Source organism: Vombatus ursinus, unplaced genomic scaffold (genome assembly GCF_900497805.2).
Source record: "Vombatus ursinus unplaced genomic scaffold, bare-nosed wombat genome assembly UNPS02014774.1, whole genome shotgun sequence".
NCBI lineage: Eukaryota > Metazoa > Chordata > Mammalia > Diprotodontia > Vombatidae > Vombatus > Vombatus ursinus.
Window position 1 is genome coordinate 413,638 of NW_020954552.1, and position 23,994 is coordinate 437,631.

The window sequence follows — 23,994 nt, forward strand, 5'->3', positions numbered from 1 at the left end:
ACAAGCAATGTATATCAGAGGTGGAACCTTGAGCCTGGGTCCTCCTAGATGGCTCTCTATCCACTACATCTACCTTCAAGTATATAGTGATTATGAATTAGTAGCGTATAAGTAGGAATTACTAAGTGGACTAAAAGCCCTCAAACCAACTATTAATAAATCCAGTAAACATTTATTAAGCCCCAACTAAATGCACAACCCACTGCTACTAGGTACTGAGGATGCAGATAGAAATGAAAAACTCTTCTCTCATGAATCCTAATTGTATGTGTGTGTGTGTGTGTGTGTGTGTGCATGTAGGAAGGAGGAATAATGTAGGCAAATAGTTAATATGAGAGAGTATAGTCAGTGCAAAGTAGAGCTTCAGGAAAAGGATGATTAGAAATTTCAAAATGGAGACTTCACTTCTTCTTGGGGAGTGAATATTGGAGAATAGGGGATGCTTCATAGGAGAAGTGGCAGCTGAGTGTGACCTTCAAAAAAGGGTTTTTGAGGTGGGTTTGTTGGGGAAGGAAGAACGGGGAGAGTCCACTCCAAGCATGGGAGATGGTATATACAGGAAACAAAGAGAATAGAATAAAAACAGGATATGAAAAGCAATCAAATATAGATTATGCTAAAGGAAATTGTACGAAAAAAGACCAGAAAGGCATGTTAGACCCAGGATGTTGAACCAGATTCAATAGTAGTTCAAACAAGGTGTATTTTATTTAAATATCAAGTCACAGAGTTTTTCTGAATAACTTTTTTTTCTAGACAGAACCAGTGTTGCATGGCTCACTGGTATATGATGATTGTTGTCAGATTGACATTAATGGTGATATAAGGACCAATGCGTTTATCCTATTTTTTTTGCCAGTACTGTATGAAAGGGGAAATGAAAAATGAAAAAAAAAACATGGTCAGATAGATTTAAATTTTTGAAAAAATTTTCAATTGCTTTAGTAGGAAGAAAAAAGAGAAAAAAAAGTTATCTTAAAGCTCATGACAGTTAATGATACCATACTGAATAAAATATGAAACTGATCTCAACTTTAAACATGAAACTAAAATTAGCTATCATAGCATTGAATTAAATCTGACTACTGCTTTGTACCTATTCGCTACTGAAAGGAATGGGAACTGGGAGAGGATAGGCATAAGAGATATTTTATAACAAGGTTAAGGGAAAAACTTATTGAGATTGCACAACATTCATTTTTGTCTTATTCTTTCTTTTTACAGAGTTGTACAGAGTTGTAAGTTGTATGTTGTTTTCCTGGTTCTTCCAGGAAGCACATCAGTTTCTATATCTCTCCATGCTTCTCTGGATTCTTCATAATTATAATTTCTTATGGTGTTGTCATATTCCATTATAAATGATTAACTGAAAAAGCATTTTTAAGTACTTACTGTGTTTAGAGCATTGTGCTAAATGCTGGTGGTTCAGATAGAAAAGTAATTCTGTCCTCACACTCAAAGAATATACCCAGTATCACATAGGAGATACAATCAATAATCATTGTATTTGTTGTACTGCAGAATAAGACTACGGTATTCAGAGAAGAGGATACAAGATATAGGAAGAGTGTACAAGACTCACTAATAGTTGTAGTCTGTAGGGAAATAAAACAGAAAAGACAGCATTGTATAGAATTTAAATATATATATATTTGAAAAATAAATATGTCAGCAAATGAACTCAGAATTTTTCAAAGGCCAGGAGTGTTCATTTTTCATCTTTTCACCTTCAGTGCCTAGAGCAATGCCTTTCACACAGTAGGTGCTTCATCATTGTTTATTGAATGGAATTGTTTCAGAAAGCATTCACTGCAGTGTTTCTCTTTAAATTGTGAATTGCCTTATTGCATTAAAATATAAAATTTAATTTATACATCAGCTTTAGAAATAAAGTTCTCATGTAAGACAACAGAATTTCTTCCATCATAGTATCTACATTAATTTTTTTATGTGAAATTTATAATTAAATGGAAGAAAATAGTCATGATTGCTGTAAACATACACCATTAGCTAATCTTGAAAGTTCAGTCGCAGAGCAAGGCCTTAGAATGCACAAGGTGCCACAGGGCAGAGAACCTGGAGGACATTTGTCCACTACCATTGAAGAGTGGGCCTTGGGGTTAGAGTGGGATGGAGATTCTTTCTGACCCGGTTGGGGATTAGGAAATCATTGTCTAGTTAGGAGGGGGAAAAGAAAAGGAGGCATGAGTAGAAAAGTTGGGGGCATTGAGGTATGAGTGAAGGTGGAGGAAAAATGTCCTGCTCTCAGTGCAGGGGTTCCCCAGGAACCTCCAGAAATTTGGGGAGGAGATACGTGGCTACAATGGATGGTATTTGATGGGTAGTGTTCTAGATTTGGAATTATAAAGGAACCTTAAATTGATAGCAGTATAACATGAAATAGTAGTTTTTCCATAAGGATTTTTAAATCCTTTCTTTTGAAACAGTTAAAGATTTGTAATTGCATTATGCTCTTTCTATCATACCTCACGATGCCTTTCCATTCTGTATAATTCTTGTCCATGTTTTCTCAGAAATCTTCTAACAGGGAGCTACCAACATCTATTGGTTCTTCATCTTGTTCATTTGTTTGTTTTTAGTGTCTCAGGGACACTAAGTTAACTTTCCAGCTTTCTGAGTATTGTTTCTTGTTTTCACTAGATTGTTGGCCCACCTCTTTCTCTGATCAGACATATGCTCAATGTCTTTCTGCTGCTTTTTGGATGCAGCCAGACCCACGCGGCAAACGTCCTCATACCCTTGATGCATGTCACAGTGCTCTTTGTTCTAGGCTGTTAGTACATATGTTTTGAAGGAGCACTGCAGGGAGTACTGCATCTCGGTACATTATGACTAATCAGTACTAAATTGTTCACTGAGATGGAGGCTCCCTTGAACATTTAGGCAAAATTGACTTTATTGTTATTTCTCTCCAGATTAGTGTACCCTGATTCTCTCAGCATAGTAGGAGGAGGAAAAGATCAAGTTCTCCATGGGAAATATTTATTTCTAGACTTTTAGAATCTGTGGATTGTTAGGTTAGGAGTATTTTTGTATTTTTTAACTTTTGTGTTGAGGTGAGAGATTTTTTTTTTCTAAAGCCACTAGATTGATATTGAAACCAGTACCCTGAATACTATTGGTATTGATTGTGTTACATTTAAATGCCCCAAAGTTACTAGACATTTTAAACCACACAGTTCAATAAGCAAAGACCGATGATGACAATAAAGAAACCATCACTATCATAAACAAATTATGGTATTGGTATTTTCCTTATTCCCTCTCCTTTTTCACTCCCATTCCTATAAAACAGCTGTTCTTGAAATTTGATTCAGGGACCTTTGGAGGTCCCTGTGAAAGCCTTTCAATAGATCCGTGAGGTCAACACTGTCCTCATAATAATGTTAAGATGTTTTCATTTCTAATATTAGTAACTAGATATAACCTACATAAATAAAAGCTCTTTGGGAGATCCTCAATAATTTTTAAGAGTTTAAAACAAAAAAAAGTTTAAAGCCAAAAAGGAGTTTGTAACCAAAAAAATTTAAGAATCACTGCTATGAAGAATTATAAGGAGAAAATAAAAGAAATAGGTCTCATTTCTTATACATATTACATAAACGCACCATGACCTACATGTGAGAAAGTAAGAAGTGCTATCCACATCCATATTGACTCAGACAATGGCACCAAAAAACCTTTTGTAGACCGAGTTCATCACCCACAATGACATCAACTTCTGAAGGGGAAGGAGGAAAGGGAATAAGCATTTATATAGCATCTACCATGTGTCAGATAATGTGCTAAGCACCTTACAAATATTATCTCATTTGATTCGTGCAACAATCCTGGGATGTAGGTCCTGTTATTAACTCCATTTTGCAGTTAGGGAAACTGAGGCAAATAGGTCATGTGACTTGTCTATAGTCCCACAGCCAGTGAGTATCTGAGGCTGGATTTGCACGCAGGTCTTCCTGATTCCAGGTCCAGTGCTCTAACCACTGTGTCATCTAATGGTCATAGGATCATAAATTTAGAGTTGGAAGGTATCACAAGGAGGCCAGCTCCTTGGTTTTAATCAGGGGGAACACTAGAGTTTTAAGTGACTGTCCAAGGCCACGCAAGTAACAGAACCAGGCTTTGAATCCAGGTCCTTGACTTCAACTCTAGAGCACCATGCTGCCAGGAAATTCAAGTTACACTAAAAAAAAAAATTTTAATAATCTATTATGTTATTATGGATTCATCTAGTGATGATATTGTAAAATGGAGAGAGCCCTGGACCAGGGGTCTGGAAACTTGAGTTCTAGACTTAACTCAGCTGTATGATGTTGGGCAAGATACTTGATTTCTGGGTCTCAGTTTCCTTATGTGTAAAATAGAAGAGATAGACAAGATGATTTCTAAGGTTCCCTCTAGTTCTGAAATTCCCTTTATTCCATTTATGTTCCACATATCTAATGTTTTCTATGAAATGTAAATGCCACTGTTGGTGATATTTAAGAGGGAAAGTAGAAACCTTCTGCGGTTATCAAAATGCTCCTATTATCCATAACTTTTTTTAGTGTGAAAATAAGATTAATTTTTTCTCTTTCCTCCCAAAGTTTCACTGCCCCCTTTCTACTTGGGAATATTCTATATTCACAGAATCCGTGGTCTAGTATGTATGGGCTCTGGCAATAATTCATACCCTCAGCACTATCAAATTACTTGCAGATGATACCCAACATTTCAGTGACCCTTTTTTTTGAGTTGGTGTTATTCGACATAGTAATACATTAGACTGATGTCTCCAGAGAGTATTTTATTTTATCCTGATTCACAACTAAGAATACATCCATCAATCTATAAATATGATTTACATTTGTTTTCCAAAATGAATTTGTGGTGACACATAAGGTATCCTACCAGTTTTAACTAGTTGAGACAATAACAAAAATAAGTGTTTAGTTCACTACTGTGTTCAAGGCTCCATGCCAGGTATTAGGGATATAAAAATGATGCAATGAAAACCTTACTGGCTTCTGCAGCCAGAGGACTTAGGTTCATATCTTGCCTCTGATATTCACTTTCTTTGACCTTGGACAAATTATTTAATCTCTCTGGGCCTCAGTTTCCTCATCTGTAAAATGAGAGTGTTGGACTAGAATTCAGCACTTCTTAAACTGTGAGTTACAACCCCATATGGGGTCATGAAAATTTGGCAACAGTAAAAGGTTTCTGAATGCCCACAATGACCAAAATTAATTAAAAATCAAATACATCATGAATCTGAGGCATTTCTGGCAACACTTGCTGGTGATGCATTGTGCAACTTCACTATAATTTTGGTTCTGAACACAAAGCATGTACATACCTTGCACTGCCCATGCCCTCGGGTCATGCAACACCAATGAACTCTGCCAAAAGGAGAAAAGGGGGACTCTCAAGTGGAAAAAATTTAAGAAGCCCCACACTAGATGATCTCTAAGGTCAGCTCTGGCTTCCAGCTCTCTATCTATCATCCTAGCCCTAGATCCTAGCCTCAATCCTCGAAGAACTTGCGTCCCACAGGGGTTAAGTAAATACAAGACCATTTGAGGAGGGAGAGAGCATGAATGACTAAGAATATGAAGAAAGACTTTTCTGTAAGAAGTGGTACCTGAGATCCGCCTTGAAAGAAGCTAAGAATTTGGAAAGGTAGATTTATGGAAGAAATGCTTTCTAAGCTTTGGGGACAGACAGGCTGGGCAATGTCATGGATGTAGTGGATAGAATGTGAGTTCTGAGAACAAGTAAGCCAGTTTGACTGGACGGTAGAGTATGTGAAGACAAATCATGTGAAATCGGACTGGAAGGGGAGGTGGGAGCCGTAATGTGAAGGGTAAACAGAGGATTTTTTATTTTATTGTAGAAATAATAAGGAACCCCTGAAATTTCTTGAGCTCATGAGTCACATGGTCAGACCTGTGCTTTTGAAAGATTTTTTTTTTTTTTTTGGCAACTGTTAGCAACAAGGAATGTGGATTAGAAAAAGAGAGAAACTAGAAGCAAGAAGACTAATTAGGAGTCTATTGCTATACCCCCAAGGTATGAACTAGGGTGGTGTCCGTGTAGGTGGAGAAAAGGGGATAAGGAGAGATTTTTTCAGAGGTAGAAACTGACAAGACTTGATAATTGATTTTATATGGGGGATGAGATAGAGAGGGGTCAAAAATGACTCCAAGGCTGTAAATTGGTATGACTGGGAGGATGGGGATCAGTTCAGGAAAAGAGTTGGAAGAGATCTCAGAGGCCATCTAGCCTCACCTCTACCTGAAGAAGAATCCACTCGATAGACGTTCTGAACACATGGTCATTGAAACATTGATGGAAGTCCTCTAGTACACGGCTTCTTAAACTATTTCCGTTCGTGACTCCGTCAGCACGTTGCGACCCACAGTTTAAGAAGCACTGCAAGTCTAGCACTTGGTAACCTATCATCTCCAGAGATAATCTATTTTCACTGCTGTGTTCCTGCCATAACTCTATAAGTGGATTTTGATGACTCTGGAAGAGAGAGTGAGGCTAGCAGCTTTCTGTGCAACTCTGCCTTACTTACATCCAATTCACGTAAGAGTCAAGACATCACCCCATGATGTCATTGGCCCTCTTCAAAAACAAAGGACAAGAGGGCAGCTAGGTGGCACAGTGGATAGAGCACTGGCCCTGAAGTCAGGAGGACCTGAGTTCAAATCCAGCCTCAGACCAAACACTTGACACTTACTAGCTGTGTGACCCTGGGCAAGTCACTTAACCCCAATTGCCTAAAAAAACAAAACAAAACAAAACAAAGGACAAACAGTAACAACAGCAACAATAATAACAAGTGTGCTTAGATGGGGTTGGGTCGGAAAAAAAATCAAAGAAAGTAAGATACTAAGTTGGAATGTGTCATATTTAATGTACTAATTTAGGAAAAGATCATTAGGTGGTAGTGAATAAGCAATGAGGGCCTAAATAGGACTAGGTAACAAACTTATGGTGGATCTAGTCAATGTGGTTGTGTGACTACCTCCAGTTGTGTTCAGCAGTACATGAGTTGGAATAAGGAAGACAGAAGGTGAGGCTACCCATGTTTAAGGTTTGGCAAGGCAGGAGAGGCTTTAGGATAAGAAGGCAAGGAATTCAATAGTAGAAGACAGTGTATAGTTGAACTGGTTAATCATAGGGTGAAGACTATAATGGGAAGAAAGTGTAAACACAATAAGTATAATCAACTGGTGGAACAGGAAGGAGTTCACACTGAAGATAAAGAATATGTTTAAGAGTAGTAAGACAGAGAGGGAACAGTGGACAGTCAAGAGGTTGTGGTCAGAGAGAGGAAATGACATGGGGCCAGAAGGTCTCTTCTCATCTTTTAATATGGTATCCACTTCTAGAAACTCTTATTATCTGATTGTATAGTATCCAAGTCTAGGCTGTTAGTCAGAACAAGGAGAGGAGATGGGAAACAGTTTCTGTCACCTGGCTTTGAGCAAGACATCTAATAATGTTCTTATTAGTTTCTTAGATATTCTGCAATGACCTATAATTTTTGATTGCTGTAAATCTCACAGTGTTATGTGCATGATGCTGATATGTTTTTTGAGAGATTTTATTTTTAAGATTCCAACACCATAGAGAGGAAAATAAAGTAATGAAATGAAATGAAAAATGAAAATAATGAAATTTTTTTTAAAAATCTATTTACTTTGCTTATTCTGACATGATCCCAATTGTTCTACTGTCTCATTTAATTTTGGATTTTGTCTTTGTGTATTTTACATATTTCTTATAATTTAGTATTATTATAACCTGCATTATTTGCATTTCTTAGTAACTAATACTTTTTAAAATTTATTTCAGTTCCTTGAAATGGATTGGGGAGATGAATATTCTTATAATTCTTTTGACATAGATTGTTTGTTAAATTCATTTCCTGGAGACCTGGAATTTGAACAAATCTTCAGTGACATTGATGAAAAGATTGAGAAAAATGCTGCAAGGTAAATGGTGTTAATTTTTTAAAATTGAGTTGTTTTATGTTTTTTACAATGACTTTACTTGATCTGCTTTTACTGTTTTGAGCAATTATACTGTTTCATATTTTAATCCATTAGCTTTCCTTGAAGTCTGTGCCTTAGAATTTAACATGACTGTCTTTATCTAGATTAGTGCTCTTAATAAGAATGAAAAATATAGGCACTGCTTTTGAATAGATGTCTGTAACAACTATTCTTTGAAATAGCACTTAGTAATATTTATTTCTAAGTAATCTAGCATTTGATTTTCATTAGCATGTTGAGTTAAGTGTTCTCATTTGGAGAACTATAGTTCACAGAAACTATATAAATATATACTTCAGATTTCAAATTTGTTATCAAAAATATATAGTACAAGATCACTGAGCTTTGTCTGATTTTCAGAAAATAGAGCATTTTAAATAATGATATTTGTAATTTTTTGTCAATAACAACTCATGAAATAGTCTACTAAGGTGTTATGATCTATGTTCATGGAGACTGTATTCATATTGATAAATCTTTTGAAGATGCATCATCTTTCTATGAGGTTTCATGTCCTGAATTTGCTTCTCATTTACCTTGGGCTTTAATGAAGGTATAGGTTTTTCTCTAAAGGATGCTAGAGATAATTTAACTCTTCGCAGGTAAACCTGAAAGGTGGTATAGTCAGGCATGACGTAAAGGAAGGACAGGCAAATATATTCTATATGGTCACTTTTATAACTTTTCAAATAGCCCTTTGTTGATATATATATTTTGGGTGTCCAAGGGCCCAGTGATTGTGAACTGATTCTTACTTTACTGATTTCCTATTCATGGGTCTTACACACAGTAATTCACCTGATTTTAGGTGTACAGTAATGCAGACCACATTGAAAAATGCTATTACACAATGTTCTTCAGCAGTGGTTGCCAAATCTGTCATCTACAAGCTCTAGCCACTTGAGCTGTTGAGTGGCAAGGTATCTGTGAATCCATATACCAATCCATAAATAAGATACTATTCCTTATGTAGATTGAATAAGTAATATGGATTGCCCATTTAGAAATCTGTGATTTCACTGTTAATAGAGACCTCCTGGATGAGGAGATTCAGTCTATTGATGCAGGCTAGCCATCCTCTGCAACTTAGAGTCTTAGATCATTGCCAAGAGCATTGATAAGTTAGGTGACTTTTTCAGCATCACATAAGCCGTTATGTGTCAGAAGTGGAACTTGAACCCAGGTCTTCCTGGCTTTGAGGCTTGCTTGCACATATAGGTATTATGATTTTTCATTATCTGTATATGTTGAGAGGAAGCATGGTATAGTTGACATCAAAGCCAGGATGACGTGAATTCAAAACCCTCCTCTGACACATAATGGCTTGTGTGATACTGACAGAGTCACCTAACCTCTCAGTACTCTAGCCAAAAGTGCTGAAGGGGTCGTGAGTAGAAAAAGTTTAAGAAACCCTGCTCTAGGCCACTCTCCAAGGCTGTATGTTGCAGGGGAGATACCTATCTGTTTTCATACTGAGGGTTTCTTCACCTGGGAGTTCCCTAAACCAATGACAGGACATTACAGAACTGGTCCCTGTACTTATCCTATATCAATATTGTAGTAATTAATAGGATACATTTATATAGTATTTTAAGGTTTGTACAGCTCTATACTATGCTAAATTCATTTAAAAGTGTTGCTAAGTTCATATTAGCTTCTTGTCATAATGCATTTTCTCAACAAATGAATACTAATATTTCAACTATTATCATGTTATGGGACGATGAAAGTTTTTGACTTTCAAAACAATTCTTCCTACATGAAAAGAATGAGTCCCTCTATACCATAAGTCCTTTAGTTTATTTAAAATCAAGATAAACTTTTTCCGAATTTTCACAGAATCTGAAAGTCTCAAAATAGTGCTTATCAGGTAAAATTTTTCTATTATTTTTCTTCATATTGCCTTTTAAGAATATAATCAATCTTTTGTCATACCAAATCCCTCAAATGAGATATGTGTTAAGCAAGTAGTAGGTTTCTTCTTTAATATTTCAGAAGATCAAGGATTTTGTACATAACCTCTATATATTGTCTTTGTTAAAAAAACAGAGATAAGAAATTGGTAGATATTGACAGTATGAAAGAAATCCATAAAAAGGACACATATTTGATTTTCTAAGAGCTACTTACTCTGATAACTTCAAAGATCTATGCTTTTATTTTGGTAGAAACTCACTCTTCCAATAAAGATCTTAGGTCTTCCATATTTTGTGAGTTGCCATAGCCAAAAATGTCATTATTTTGATGGTCAACCTTCTAATGAACCTCTCCAGACATCATTAGACAGAAACATAGTGCATTTTGATGACCTTACTCAAAGTTCAATTCCTTCCATCTTGGTAAGACCTAACAGGCCTCATGCTGCATTGGCATAGACTTCATTAGAGAGGGATGTCACTTCCATACCATGTCAAGATCAGATCAAGGCTTTAATGCAGGGGAACTTATTTAAATTTATAAACTATGTAGCTCAGCAAAACATTATCTAAATCCAGTTGGTGGTGGTAGAGGGTGGAGGTAGATATCCCATTTGCAAGGCACATAACCTTTTTCCTAGGACTTGGTTCACATTTAGTTCCATCCAAATATCAGAAATCAGTGAAACTTGTGACATTCTCACTGCAGAATCTTTTTTTTTTAAACAGAATACTCTACATTTGATTCTCTTTCCTTCTTAGTAAGAAAATAATATTTAAAAAGAGGATAATTAAAATATTGTATTTTAAATTTGTAAAATGTTATTTGAGCTAAAACTTAGGAATGACCCATGGTTTAAAAAAAAGATGGAGGAAAATATGGATCTAATTCTAAATTAAAAATATTTTTATTGCCCATATATTAAATTTAACATAGAGTGAAATCATCTCAAGTGACCATTGATCTTCACAAGGGATAAAACAAGGGAGCTACCATGTGTACTATATGCTGCATTCGGAATAAAGCCCATTTTTCATCAAATTCAATTATGTGTTTATTATACCCAAGAGAAAAAACATAATAGTATACGGTACATATTTTTTAAAAAAATAAAATAGTGAATAATAACTATGATCCTGAAGAGTGTAAATCATTTGTTCACCCATTTATTGCCTTCTAACAGAATAGCTTTTAGAAAATTGTATGTCATGACAAATCAGTTATGCCACACTTACACTGCTGTAGTTGAATTACCTTTGGCATTTCTGTATTCTAACAGTTCTATTTGTTTCCCAGTGGTATACATTGAATAAGTAATGAATGTCTATGTGATATGTGAGGTTTTTTTTATTAATACTTAAAAAGAAAAACATTAGTAATTCATTCTTAAATATGGTATTCTTCATTATACTTACTTTTTTCCCCCTCCATCAGTAACCTGGGCTTCTAAGTATGAACTCTTTTGCTCTTCTGAATATCATCTAGTTTATGAGCCATAAGGTCTCTCACTGCCCCAAAGCAGTGATTCATAGGAACAGACCAGTTAGATCAGAGGTCACGGAACTTTCACCTGCCTTTTACTGTAGGCTTCCATTCTTCTATACCATTTTCAATTTTAAAGTTCTGTCTCATATTCAAGTCAGAGCTGTGTGACATTAAAAGCTTTACAATAGAACTCATTGATAGAAAACCATATACTCTTAAGATTTTTCTCAATTGGCATTGAAAAGGGTATGCTCTACCAAATGTGAATTCTGAAAATGCCATCTCTACAGGCCTTAAAAATTTAATGACAGGAAAAAAAAACTGATTGACTTCGAAACCTCATTCTTTGAGCTGAATAGGACTTTTTATGTTGAACAAGACATTAAGGTAAAGTCATAATTCAACACAAAATTATTTTCCTTCTGATATTATTTAGCCAAAAACAAAGATATGATTTTTATTAAGGTATCTTTATTGGTAAGCTTACTATTACAATTTTTATTTATGAATGCTTCAGCATTCTTACTATAGCTGACCTTTGTATACACCTTAGGAATTTAAAGTGTTGACAGCATTACTCTGTCATTCCTACTTTTTCCAAAGAAATAGCAGGAAATTCTGCTAAAGATTGGTATTTCCTAACCCAAGGATGGAGAAAAATGAAAACATTAGCTCTTTACTCCCCAAACCTATCCCCTTTTCCTAGTTTCTAGGAAACTTCTTTCTGTTGAAGGCAGCACAGACTTTCTAATCATCTGGGTTCACAAGGAGACATCCTTACCTCTTCATTCTCTCTCTTCTCCCTCCCCCATCTAATCAGTTGCCCCTTCATAACATCTTTCTCACCCATCTCTTCTCCATCCACATGTCCTCCACCCTCGTTCACACATTCATCACTTCCTGCCTGGACTGCTACTCTATCTTTCTAATTGATCTCCCTGCCTCAGCTCTCCCTCTCCAATCCATCCCCTATACAACTGCCAAGGTGGTATTTTGAAAGCACAGGTCTGACTTTATCACTCCCTTGCCCAATAAACTTCAATCATTATATTAAAAAAAAGAATCAATAGAATGAATTTCTAGTATTTTGGATAAAAATATAAACATGTCTCCTTTAAAAATCCTTTTTCGGAGCTTTTCCTTGAAAGCAAATTTATTGTGATGCAAATAACATAACAGTAAAAAGAAAGTCAAATTTTGAAATAATTATATATTTTAATACATGAACAAGTGTACAACAAACTTCACAGAACATATATATATATATATATTCAGTTCATAATTTAATATATTTGGGAAAAAATCTTAGTACTAATGGTTGAGAGATCGTTAATTCCTTTTGATTATGAAAGACATTTTATAATAGTAAGTTACTTTGTTGATAGAGAAACATCTAAATTTTATGTGAGATGGTGAAAAAAATGTAGTTTTTCCTCAGATGATAAGAATGCAAATTGATAAAGTACTAGACCTGGAGTCAAGAAGACCAAAGTTCAAATCATGATTCAGTCACTAACTCCTTATGTGAATGTGAGCAAGTAACTTTTCTGAGCTTCAGCCAATTTTCTAAAAACTTTCTAAAACTACATGTCATAGATGGGCTCTCTCTTCAACGGAGAAGTTCCCACTTTGACAAAATCACAGTTGCTTGATATATTATTGTTCCATAGATCAGGCAATAGATCAATGGATCAGCTTTTTTGTTGGGTAGATATCAAACAATTGACAACAGTGATTCCAATAATAAACTTTTTCCAATCTGGAAACCAAACTTTAAAACATTTGTTTTCCTAAAATTTTGTGCAGTTTTGCTATACAAAAACTAGTTATACACCTGACTTGGTCACAGTCCTTCTCTATTTGTATAATAAGGTGTTAAATGTAGAAAAGGTTTTACTACAAGTTTCCATGTGATAAATAGAAGTTATGTATAGAATAATTTTACTTATCTCTACTTATTTGTGTCTAATGGTAGCCATCTCTAGGGTGGGAGGAAGGGAAGAAAAAAAGGAGAAAAAAGGAATTTACATGATAACTTTATTATATATTTAAAAGAAATAGCAAATTATGTACAATATATTTTCAGTTTCATGTATAATCATCTTTATTATACTATGTTATAGAAATGCTTGTTTTATTCTATAAATCAAAAATAAATTTAAAAAATACCTATCTTAATTCCTGTCTTAATTGATTAAAAGATAATTAAAATTTAGCATTCTTAGAAATGATTGACTACATGGAGTTATATTCATGCCTTCCTTATTAATTTGGAATATAATATTTAAAAATTTGTGATGACATCCTGGGATTTACTGCAAGTGTAGCACACTATATAGAAAAACTGTATAAATTAGAGAAATACTTAACTTACTTATGAGAAAAAGCCAACTATTCTTTCCAAGTACCACTTTTGTAGCATCATTTGTAGCATGCTATTTAATTGTTAAAACACTTTTTAAAATATAAGACTTGTAGTCTAGCCCAAATGAGAAATAGATGAAAGGATATGGGGATATCTGACTTGAAGAAGAAAGGATTTCGCAGAGTAGCAACTTGAGGAAGACAAGAATTGGATAGGATTTGCTTGGTCCCTGAGGAGCGGTAAGTGGAAGTTGCAAAGAGGTAAATTTGTACTTGATCTAAGAAAAAATAATTAAAACTGCCCAACAATTAGAGCTAGGAAAAAAAGAGAAATGGGTTGCCTCTGGAGAGTGGTGTAAAACCCTGCTGGAAATCTTTAAGCAAAAGCTTGATGACCGTGTCTTAGGTATTTTGTAGGAGGAATTCCAGTTCAGAAACAGACTGAAATAGACAGTCTCTGAGATTCTGTGATTCCTCACTTCCATCCACAGTGTTACTGTGTGGGCCATGTAAAATATGATCATATTAGCTATCAACCAATTCATGTCTCTTTAAAAGTATTACAATTTAAATGTATAGATTCTATAAATATTTACCTAATAGCTAAAGAAAACTATTTGTATGAGGAGAGGTGGCCCTTCCCTATTTAAGTTGACCTAGTTCTTTCTTTGAAGGAAAATTTATGTCACTTCCTGGTAAGCCTAAGCACAAAAGGCCGTGAGGAGCTCCAGCTCACTTCTCTCTGAGAATTCTGACTGAAAGACTGGCAGTATGATTAACAGCAGAAGGTGCTTGGATGAATCAATGTGGTGTCCTTGATAAATATCCTTGTTAAATATCCTTCCTCTGTTATGGCTGACTAAACCTCCTTTTGTTAAAGGAGGTTTACAAATTACTTTACAAATGTCTCATTTCATTCTAATATCGAATGTAATCTACCAAGGGACTAGACAGAGTCAGGCCTTTCCAGGATGGTGTTGGGGAGTTGGGGAGGGGAGTTGGTGGGCAGAAGGAGAGCAGTGTTAGATTTGAGTATTGGAGTATGACATCTAAAGTGCCATACTTTAAAAGCCTTTCATCAGCCAGATAAAATTATGACATTTTTGTTTTATTATGATAAGGAGATCAAAACTTGCTCAGTTTGTACCAATGAGGGAGGTCCACTGAAATTCACCTGCTTAATCCCTTTATCAGTGCTAGGACAACTTACTAAAATATGCTGTACTCCTAAGTCTTTACCTTATTTTTAGGTTGTAGTCATTGGCCTGCATCCAGACTCAGATGTCAGAGATTAACCTAAAAGCTGATTACTAATTGAAGTAGATTTAGGTATACTAACTATTGAGCCTCTGCAGTTCACAACATCTATTAGGTTTCACTGAATGAGATACATCAGGATGCTGCAATAAAAGCTTTTGATAAAGTGTCCCAAGAGCCAAAATAGATGTATAGAGATATCATATTTCACAGCTCAGGAAACAGTTTACATAAGTTAAGAAAATATATGCAGATCTTTTGTCATGCTTAGAACTGGTATTTGTGGATAAGGCTATGTCATCCCCATCAGAAACAGAGGGCCCTGTGAGCACAAGAAAGGTTATTTTTCCATGAAGTTCTTTGTTTTTCTGAAAAGACCTTCTGATATTCAAAGGGTATTTGTTTCATTATACTTCTTTTTGAACCCATTCATTCACAGAAGTTAGCTGAAAAGCCCCTTCCTTCATCTTTATGTGGCATATTTTTAGAGACCACACACACTGCTGATTTTCCAGTCTTTCACATGATACTGTTAAGAGCACAATGAAAGGCAATGTGGTGTGATGGATTGAATGACAGTCTTAGAGCAGGAAGACCAGAGTTCGGGTCTTGCCCTTGACATACTAGCTGGGGGATCATGAGCAAGTTACTTGAACTATCAGTGCTCCAGGTAATGCTTTAAAGCCGTTAAGTTAAAGGTCAGTTGCCAAGCTCCCTCAGTATAGGAAGCCCCCATACCACAAGTTCCTTCTGACAATAAAATCATAGGTCCATACCAAAATTAAATTTAAAAGAAAGCAAAATGGCAAAAAATTTCTTTCAATGATTTTAGTTTTACAAATTCATTTTTCAAAAAGATTTCTTTACTTCTTAGAGTCTCCCTATAATTTAAATAATCCACCTTTAGTGGCACAAAAATATTTCATTTCCTTTTTGTATATGTAATTGACATTAACTTAACTGTGTACAGAGGGTTTTCCCCAATAGAATGTAAACTTTTATGGATGTGACCCTGTACCTAGCACAGGTCATTGCACAGAACAGGGATTTACTAAATGCTTACTGGATATAGGTCACAAGATCACAGGATTTAGTGTTAGAAGGGACCTTGGTGGTTATATAGTCCAACCTATATCTGAAAAAGAATCCCCTCTATAGCATATCTGAAAAATGATATTTCATTTTAAAGAATTTCAACGAAGAGAAATCCAGTGCCTCCTGCATCAGATCATTCCACTTTGGAATAACTTTAATTGTTGGGAAGTATTTTCTTACATTGTCTAAATTTGCCTATTTGTAATTTCCATCCTTGCTCCTAGGAGTGTCTTCAGAGGTCAAGCTGAATAAGTCTAAAACTCTTCCCACTAGAGAAATAATACAATACTTAATATAATTCAAACACTTGGAAACTCATCCTCCTCAGGTTTCTTCACATTCCTAATCTTTCAAATGTTTCTCATGTGGCATGGATTCAGGGCCCTTCACTATCGTGTCTGTCTTGCTCTCTACAGATGTGGTCCAGTCAGTATTGATTCCATTAGGACTATCATCACCTCCTTATTTATATAACTGAACTTATATGTAGTTTTATATTTTAAAATCTCTTTATAAAAATAGCTAAATATCTCAAAAGGAGGAAGGTGGAAGGGAGAAAGATAGATTTTTGCTTATTAAAAGTTAATTAAAAATTAAAGTCATTAAGTATAAATAACATTAAATAAATAGAATCATAGAATCTTAAAGTTAGGAGGGATGCTAGAAATCATCTAATTTGCTTGCGATAGTGTTTGAAAAAGGACTGGATTTGGAATCAGAAGGACGTGTGTTCAGATCCTCATGCTGTCACATGTGTGACCTTGTGTGAGTGATTTAACCTTTTCTGGGCCTCATTTTCCTTATTCTGTAAAATGAAGGGTTGAACTAGATCAGGAACTCTTAACTTCTTTGTATGTCACGGACCTTTTTGGCATTCCGGTGAAGCCTATAAACCCCTTTCCAGGATGATGTTTTTTAATACATAAAGTAAAGTACATAGGATTTCATAAAAATTATATTGAAATAGTTATCTATGTATATGTGTGTATATATATATTTTTTCAAATTTCAAAAGCCCAGGTTAAGAACTCTTGGACTAGATCACTAAAGTACCTTCAAGCCCTAAAATCCTATTATCTTCTGAATCTGCAGGTTCAATCACAGTTTCTTTTCAATTTTTTTCTTTTCTTTTAATTTGATTTTGTTTTGGAAGGTTTTGTTTTGTTTTAGATATGTTTTCTGAAAAGGTAGCAGACCTCTTTGTTGTTATCAGGTCAACAAATAGCATTCTTTTTATCTTTTTGTTTGGGAGTCCATCAGCTTGTACCTCAAGTATAACTTTTCTATGTCAGGAATGAAAACATTACAAACACTATACAAATCATCTTGAATTCTTGCTCATTTTAATTTATTAGCACTTTGGCAACCACATGTAATTCCACTTTACTTCCTTTCCTCGGTTTTTACCGCGTTTTAATATTTGTCTTAACTACCTTAATTTATAGTTACCTTTGTCTCCTTGAGTTCTTCTACTTCTCTTCTTCTTCATCCCTCTCCTCCTGCTGGCCCTTCCTTGGGTCCTCTGGCACCTCCATCAAATGCAGTCCTCTTCCAAATTCTCTTCCGGTTCTTTCAAGTTCCCTCCCCCCAGTGGAATCTCTGCCCTTCCTCCTACTTCAAAAGCTTTCCAAATATCTTTACAATTCTCCTTTTCTTCAGCAGAAGTTTTTCTCTTCTCCCACATGATCATAATCTTTTTTCCCAGAATCTAGAAGTAGAAAACCAACTGTATATTGGGTACCTTATATTTTCTTTTTCATATTCATCACCATTAGATCCTTTAAGGAAAATCTGAATATAGTTTGGTTCAAATTCAAATTATAAATCAAAATTATTTTGGCTATTGGCTTATTGGATAAACAATAATAGTTTATAGTTTTAAAATTATATTTCTATATCACATACATTTTTTGGGGGAAATAATCAATTTTGGGGGCCTCTTTTCTTTTCAGCCTTCAACAGTGTCTTAAAGATATCCAGTCAGAAGTTAACAAAAGGTGTGGCTCTGATGTTCCACTGCAGACTACAAGTGACTGCCTCGAATGGTTAAATAACTACAGTTCCAGTTCACTCAAACGTCCTTCCTGTTCTCATGGAGATTTGATCAAATTCCTCAAAACCTTGGTAAAAATAGAGAGACAAAGAGAGAGAGAGAGAGAGAAGTTAAAAAAAAAGTATTTTTTTTAACATTAACAAAAACTTGCATCCATTGTTGTAAATGCCTTATTTATGTATAGTTGATAGCTTTATTTAATACATTTAGGACGTAATTTAAAGAAAAGTAAAAATATTTTTTTCCTTATTTTCATTTGCTCCATGGGCAGAAATGAGGAATATAAGCTAGATATCTCCCCTAGCTTCCTCAACCCAGCAGAATTTTACACATAATAGTTTTAGTTTGGAAATAAAGATGAAAAAATATTTAATTTAGGAGCCTCAGCCATGTAGAACATTTTAGAGATATGAAAAGGTACATTTTGAAGGGTTTGTTGTTTGTTTTAAATGTTTTTTTTTGAAAATGAGCATGTCTTGCCTATTTTTTGGACATTATAACTCAAAAACTACCATTTCCGTCACCATGCATGTTGACACCCTTCCTACTAACATGAAACACAAACATTTCTCTTGATGTCAGTCTAGAAAGGAGTGTGTCAGGATCACCTTTGGTGGCCTGGTGACTCTATGGACCCCTTCTCAGAATAATGCATAAAATGTGCAGGTTAACAAGAGAAATAATTATATCAAAATAAATTTATGAAAATATATTTTTTAAAAACAAGTTCATAGCTTCAGGTTTAGAAGCCATTATCTAGAGTAAATTAATACCGTATTGAGGTACTCATGCTAAGTTGTTATTCCATAATAGTATCTCTACTTAATCTTCAACAGTTGGCATTTGCACAAGGTTGTTGGTTTTTGTTTTCCCTTTTGGTTATGTCATAATTTAACTTATGTTACATATACAGTAATATATGAAAGATGAATTTCATTAGTGTGGGGAATTCCGTTCCCCAAGGCAGATGCAGAGTACAGCCTGTCTACGGTTCAGTTACTGAATCTTAGGGAGTTATCTGACTCATGTAGAGGTTAAGTGACTATCTGCCCAGGGTCCCATGGCTACTAAATGCTGAAAGGGGAATTTGAACCCAAGTCTTCCAGATTCAAACTGTTTCTGATTAAGAAGTAATGTATAATCAAATTAAACACATAAAAGTTAGAATGTAATATAATCTAGAATTACAAAGATGTATCATAGTCCTTGTTTATATATTTTAGTTTATTTTAGCTTTTTTTATTTTATTTTTAAAAATATTTTAGTTTTTAAATCCTAAAAAAATTCAGGTCACTCGAACCACCTTCTCAGTTCTTTTACCATAAGGTAAGCAGATTCCCCAGTAGGCCTGAAATTCTATGAGTTATTTTCCATTTTTGTCTAAACACTTAGAATTCCTCTCTAGATTTGCTTATTTTTTCAACCACCACTACAAGATGTCATGACTTCTCCACCACTTAAATGGCCTCTTCTTCCATGGCAACTTAAAATATCATTGGTGCCTCTTATTGTAGGCAGATACTTTGTCAAATTATTTCTCTTGTTACCTGTACATTTTATGTATCATTCTGAGGGGTCCATAGATTCACCAGGGCGCCAAAGGTGCTCCTGACACGAAAAAGATAAAGAACTCCTGCTCTAGACTGACATCAAGAGAAATGTTTGTGTTTCATGTTAGTAGGAAGGGTATTAACATATATGGTGAAGGAAATGGTAGTTTTTGAGTTATAGTGTCCAGAAAATAGGCAAAATGTGGTCATTTTCAAAAAAATATTTAAAACAAACAAAAAACCCTTTCAAAATGTACGTTTTCATTTATCTAAAATGTTTTACATGTCTGAGGCTCCTAAATTAAATTTTTTTCATCTTTATTTCCAAACTAAAATTATGTGTAAAATTCTGTTGGGTTGAGGAGGATAGGGAAGATATCTGGCTTACACTCTCATTTTTGCCCATGGAGCAAATGAAAATAAGGAAAAAATATTTTTTGACATCTGATAATCATTATTAGGCTGGCTGTAGTTAAACAATAATAAATATAATTTTCCACTAGTTTTTTAGACAACTTAGGGATTGCCATCTACACTAATGAAGGGAATACCTTTCTCCTCTGAGATCATGGACCCATTGAAGAGAAATGAGGACATAGTCAATAGTACACATTTGTTAAGTGCTCATTATGTGTCAGACACTATGCTAAGTGTTGGGGATACAAATATGAAAAAAGAAAGACAAGTCCTGCCCTCAAGGAGGTTACACTTTACTGGGAGAAGGCAATGCACAAATGGAAGCTGAAAAGGGTCGGGGTTAGAGAAGTACCCAGTGGTGGTGGTGGGGCTGGAGAGGATGGTGGAAAAGTCAGAGTTGTGCAGCCAGGTGAGAAATGAGGCAACGTCTAAACTGAGCTGTCTCCATAAATGGAAACTTTGGAGTTCATGCTCACTCTTCAGTCAGAGACAGGGGATGGTAGTGGTGAGGTGGAGTATCAACACTAATGAGATCTTGCAGGATGATGGGCTTTTTCCCAATAATGATCTTATTAGGGCATGGGAGAGAAGATTTTATAAGAGATATATCTCTTATAGATATATAGATATCTATCGAAAAGTGACCAGCTTGATATCATTAATTCAAGAAAAGATTCATATAGATTGGTACAGAAATTCCATACTTGGTTGTACCTGTTAGTTATACTAGTTAAAACAGCTTTGGTTTTGATTTAATTTTTTGCAAGCTGCTATTTCTGTTTAAACATAAAACTTTTAAGGGATAAGCTACATAAAGTGGTAGATAACAGAATCAAACAAAATAGTCGGGGGCTTTTTATTATTATTACAGGTGTGTAATATTTAAAGTAATAAAAGGAGGGGAAGGCTTTGTGCTCTTATTCATTTGAGAAAATTCACCTGCTATTTTTGTGAAGGTGGAGCCTTGCAAATAGAAATGGATGTTGTTACTTCTTTAATGTCTGTTAAGAGCCATGTGTATTGAATTTCATTAATATTGATTTAATAATGCTTTGCTATTTAATTAAAAGCAAGAACTTTTAATTATCTTGTAATCTATCACACGTAAGTCATTCTGTATTCACTGCAAGACAAAGACCTCCTTAGTTTTGCTCATATTCATTAAGCTGATAGGTTTGTCCTTTTTTTTTTTTTTTTTACATAAGTGATCATTTTAGTTTGAGGAAGGTATGTATAGCATTGTTAACAAAAAAAAAAAAAAAGATCCAGACTTACATGACCTTTATGATGAAGATTTTACCCGCGAGGGATTTTCAATTTTGATTATACTGTTCAAACATTAATTTTTTCATCACCTTTCTTATTTACTAATTATATAACTACTAATAAAAAATGAGGCCCTCGTTGTACAAATTGTACTTGCCTGGTTTTAATAATAGATAATTATAAGACTCATAATTAACCAATGTGTTTAACTGGAGCCTCAGAAGCCTAGTATATTTTGCATAATCAAACTATTTGCTACAATTTACCATAATATTTAAATATGTCAAGGCTTTGTGATTTCATCGTGTGGATATTCCCTCCACTGGTACAGATTGTAATCTGCACCTTAGTAGATAGTTACAGGAGTTTATAGATTTGGAGGTGGAAGTTACCTTAGAGATCAGTTAGTCCACATCCATTATTTTACTGATGAGGAAACTAAGACCAGAGAAGAGCAGTGATTTGCCCCAAGTCACATAGATAACAAGTGTTAGAATTGCTGTGATTAAAAGAAAAAAATCACTTGGTGGTCAAAAGTTATTGGCTCCTCTTAACTTAGCTAGGTTCAGAAGATAACATACAGGTAAATATTAGGATAATAACCAATGTCTTTCCTGTCTTGTTAGCAGGATAGCTAGAGATTATACCCTGCTGGCACAGCCATGTCAAAGCATTAGAGGATTGACTGTAATTATAGGCTCACATGATCATCATAGTAGCACACTTATAGACAGTTACAAAGCACTTAATGTGAATTATTTCATTTACTTCTCACAACAAGCTTGTTGGTAGTAAATACAAGTATCATTACCCCCATTTTGCAGATGTTGGCATTCAGAGTATTTAAATGATTTGCCCGAGGTCACACAGCTAATAAGTGGCAAGCCAATATTTTAACCCAGATCATTTGACTCCACTTTAGGTACATCATCTCTTATTTCCTGGAAGCTCAGTATAACAATACCCACTACAGTTTGAAACTTGTTTCAACACAGATACTTTAATTATAACACATATATTTAAGGCCACAGATTTGACCTTATCCCATTACTACTGGTACTAGAAAGACCTTGTTGGAACATGGTGTCACTTCTGATAGTATACTTTAGCTTTAATTCCAAAAATGGTGCTATAGTGAAATTATAGTGCATTTGATACCTGAAGTGAATATACAAAATATATATGTGTATGTGTGTATATACCTCAACATTTCAAAGAAGCGTAATTTCACTAGTGTATGTACTGCCTAACAATGAGATAGGACACAATACTTTTCCAACTTAGTAGATGGTCTTCAAAAGCTGCTGTGGTCAAAAAAATTCGTCAACCAGTATCAGTCTGGTTGTGAGCTTCTCCATGTTTAGCATAACTGGTTTTCAAATGCCAGACATTTGACTGAGCCTTTATTTGTTGCCTTTCCAGATTGTTAGAAACTGCCAGGGGTTGCAGACTGCCCAAAGGGCTTTCAACAACTTAGAGTCACCTGCCTCAGGCATTAGACTAAGTGTGTGAGTGTGTGTGTGTGTATGTCTGTGTGTCTGTGTGTCGGTGTGTGTGTGTTTATGGGATTTATGAGAAGACATGGACCAGAATTACTCGGGATAAAAAAATGTGGATAGGTTACAACTTTTAGAGGAAGTACCTACTTCAATGATATTATAGTATCAAAATATACCCACATATGTAATTGATTTATCTTGTATGTATCTTGTTTGGGCATAGTTGTTTGAATGTTGTTTTCCCTATACTATGAGCTTCTTGAGAGCAGGCATTGAGGGGTTTTGGATTACTTGCATTTTTTTATGTACTCAAGCACTTAGCAAAGTGCCAAGCACCTAGTAGGTGCGTAATGAATGCTAGTTGAATCCATAAGAAAATTTCTACCCCATCTGGTTCTTCTTGACACTTAACATGCTTCAGATCTAATTTCTTTCCCCATCAGAGGGATATGTTTAGAGATTTCGGGCTAATTATAGTATTAAATGAAACAAAGTAAAAAATTCAAAACATTAATATTTAGGGGGGGAAAAAACCACATAATGAAATCTAAAAGTAAAGAGAAGGAGTTTTTGTATCATTGATTATTTCACATTCTCAAAAAGTATGGCTTCCCCCTATAGATCATGATCTATATAATGTTAGTCCATGTCGTCATTTGATGACTAATTAGGATTTTCTTATCTTGAAGTTAATTCTTTTTTCGGAGATAAAATACTTAAATATCAATTTTCAAGATAAAAATGTGTTTGAACATGATGCTTAGAAATAAATTTAAAGAAAAAGTTGAAAACTTCAAATGTACTAAATTTCTTCCTTCAAAATGGCATCTATTAGTAACATGCATGTACTTGATATATTTAGAACTCTCAGATTTATTCTAAACTTCTCCAAAACCTTTAAGCTTTTGTAATTTTAATATAGCGTGAAAGACAGCTACCAGAAATTACTTATGGATATTTTCATTACTTTTTTTCATATCTAAGAACTAGACTTCAAAATTAATTAGGTTTTTTTAATTTAG

The 23,994-nt window shown here is 34.7% G+C and overlaps 1 protein-coding gene across 4 annotated transcripts in view; it reads left to right on the forward strand.

The window, feature by feature from the left end:
• The window catches only part of KIAA0825 (KIAA0825 ortholog), a 523,337-nt gene that overhangs the window by 55,722 nt on the left and 443,621 nt on the right, over window positions 1–23,994 (forward strand). For 3 of the 4 annotated variants that reach the window (XM_027864280.1, XM_027864281.1, XM_027864283.1), the window contains exons 2-3: window positions 7,870–8,009; window positions 18,140–18,311. In XM_027864280.1, coding sequence (XP_027720081.1) covers window positions 7,879–8,009; window positions 18,140–18,311 — 303 coding nt within the window. In that variant the 5' untranslated portion in view covers window positions 7,870–7,878. Of the gene's footprint in view, window positions 1–7,869; window positions 8,010–18,139; window positions 18,312–23,994 lie in introns of those variants that run through there. The other variant, XM_027864282.1, reaches the window with a different exon arrangement.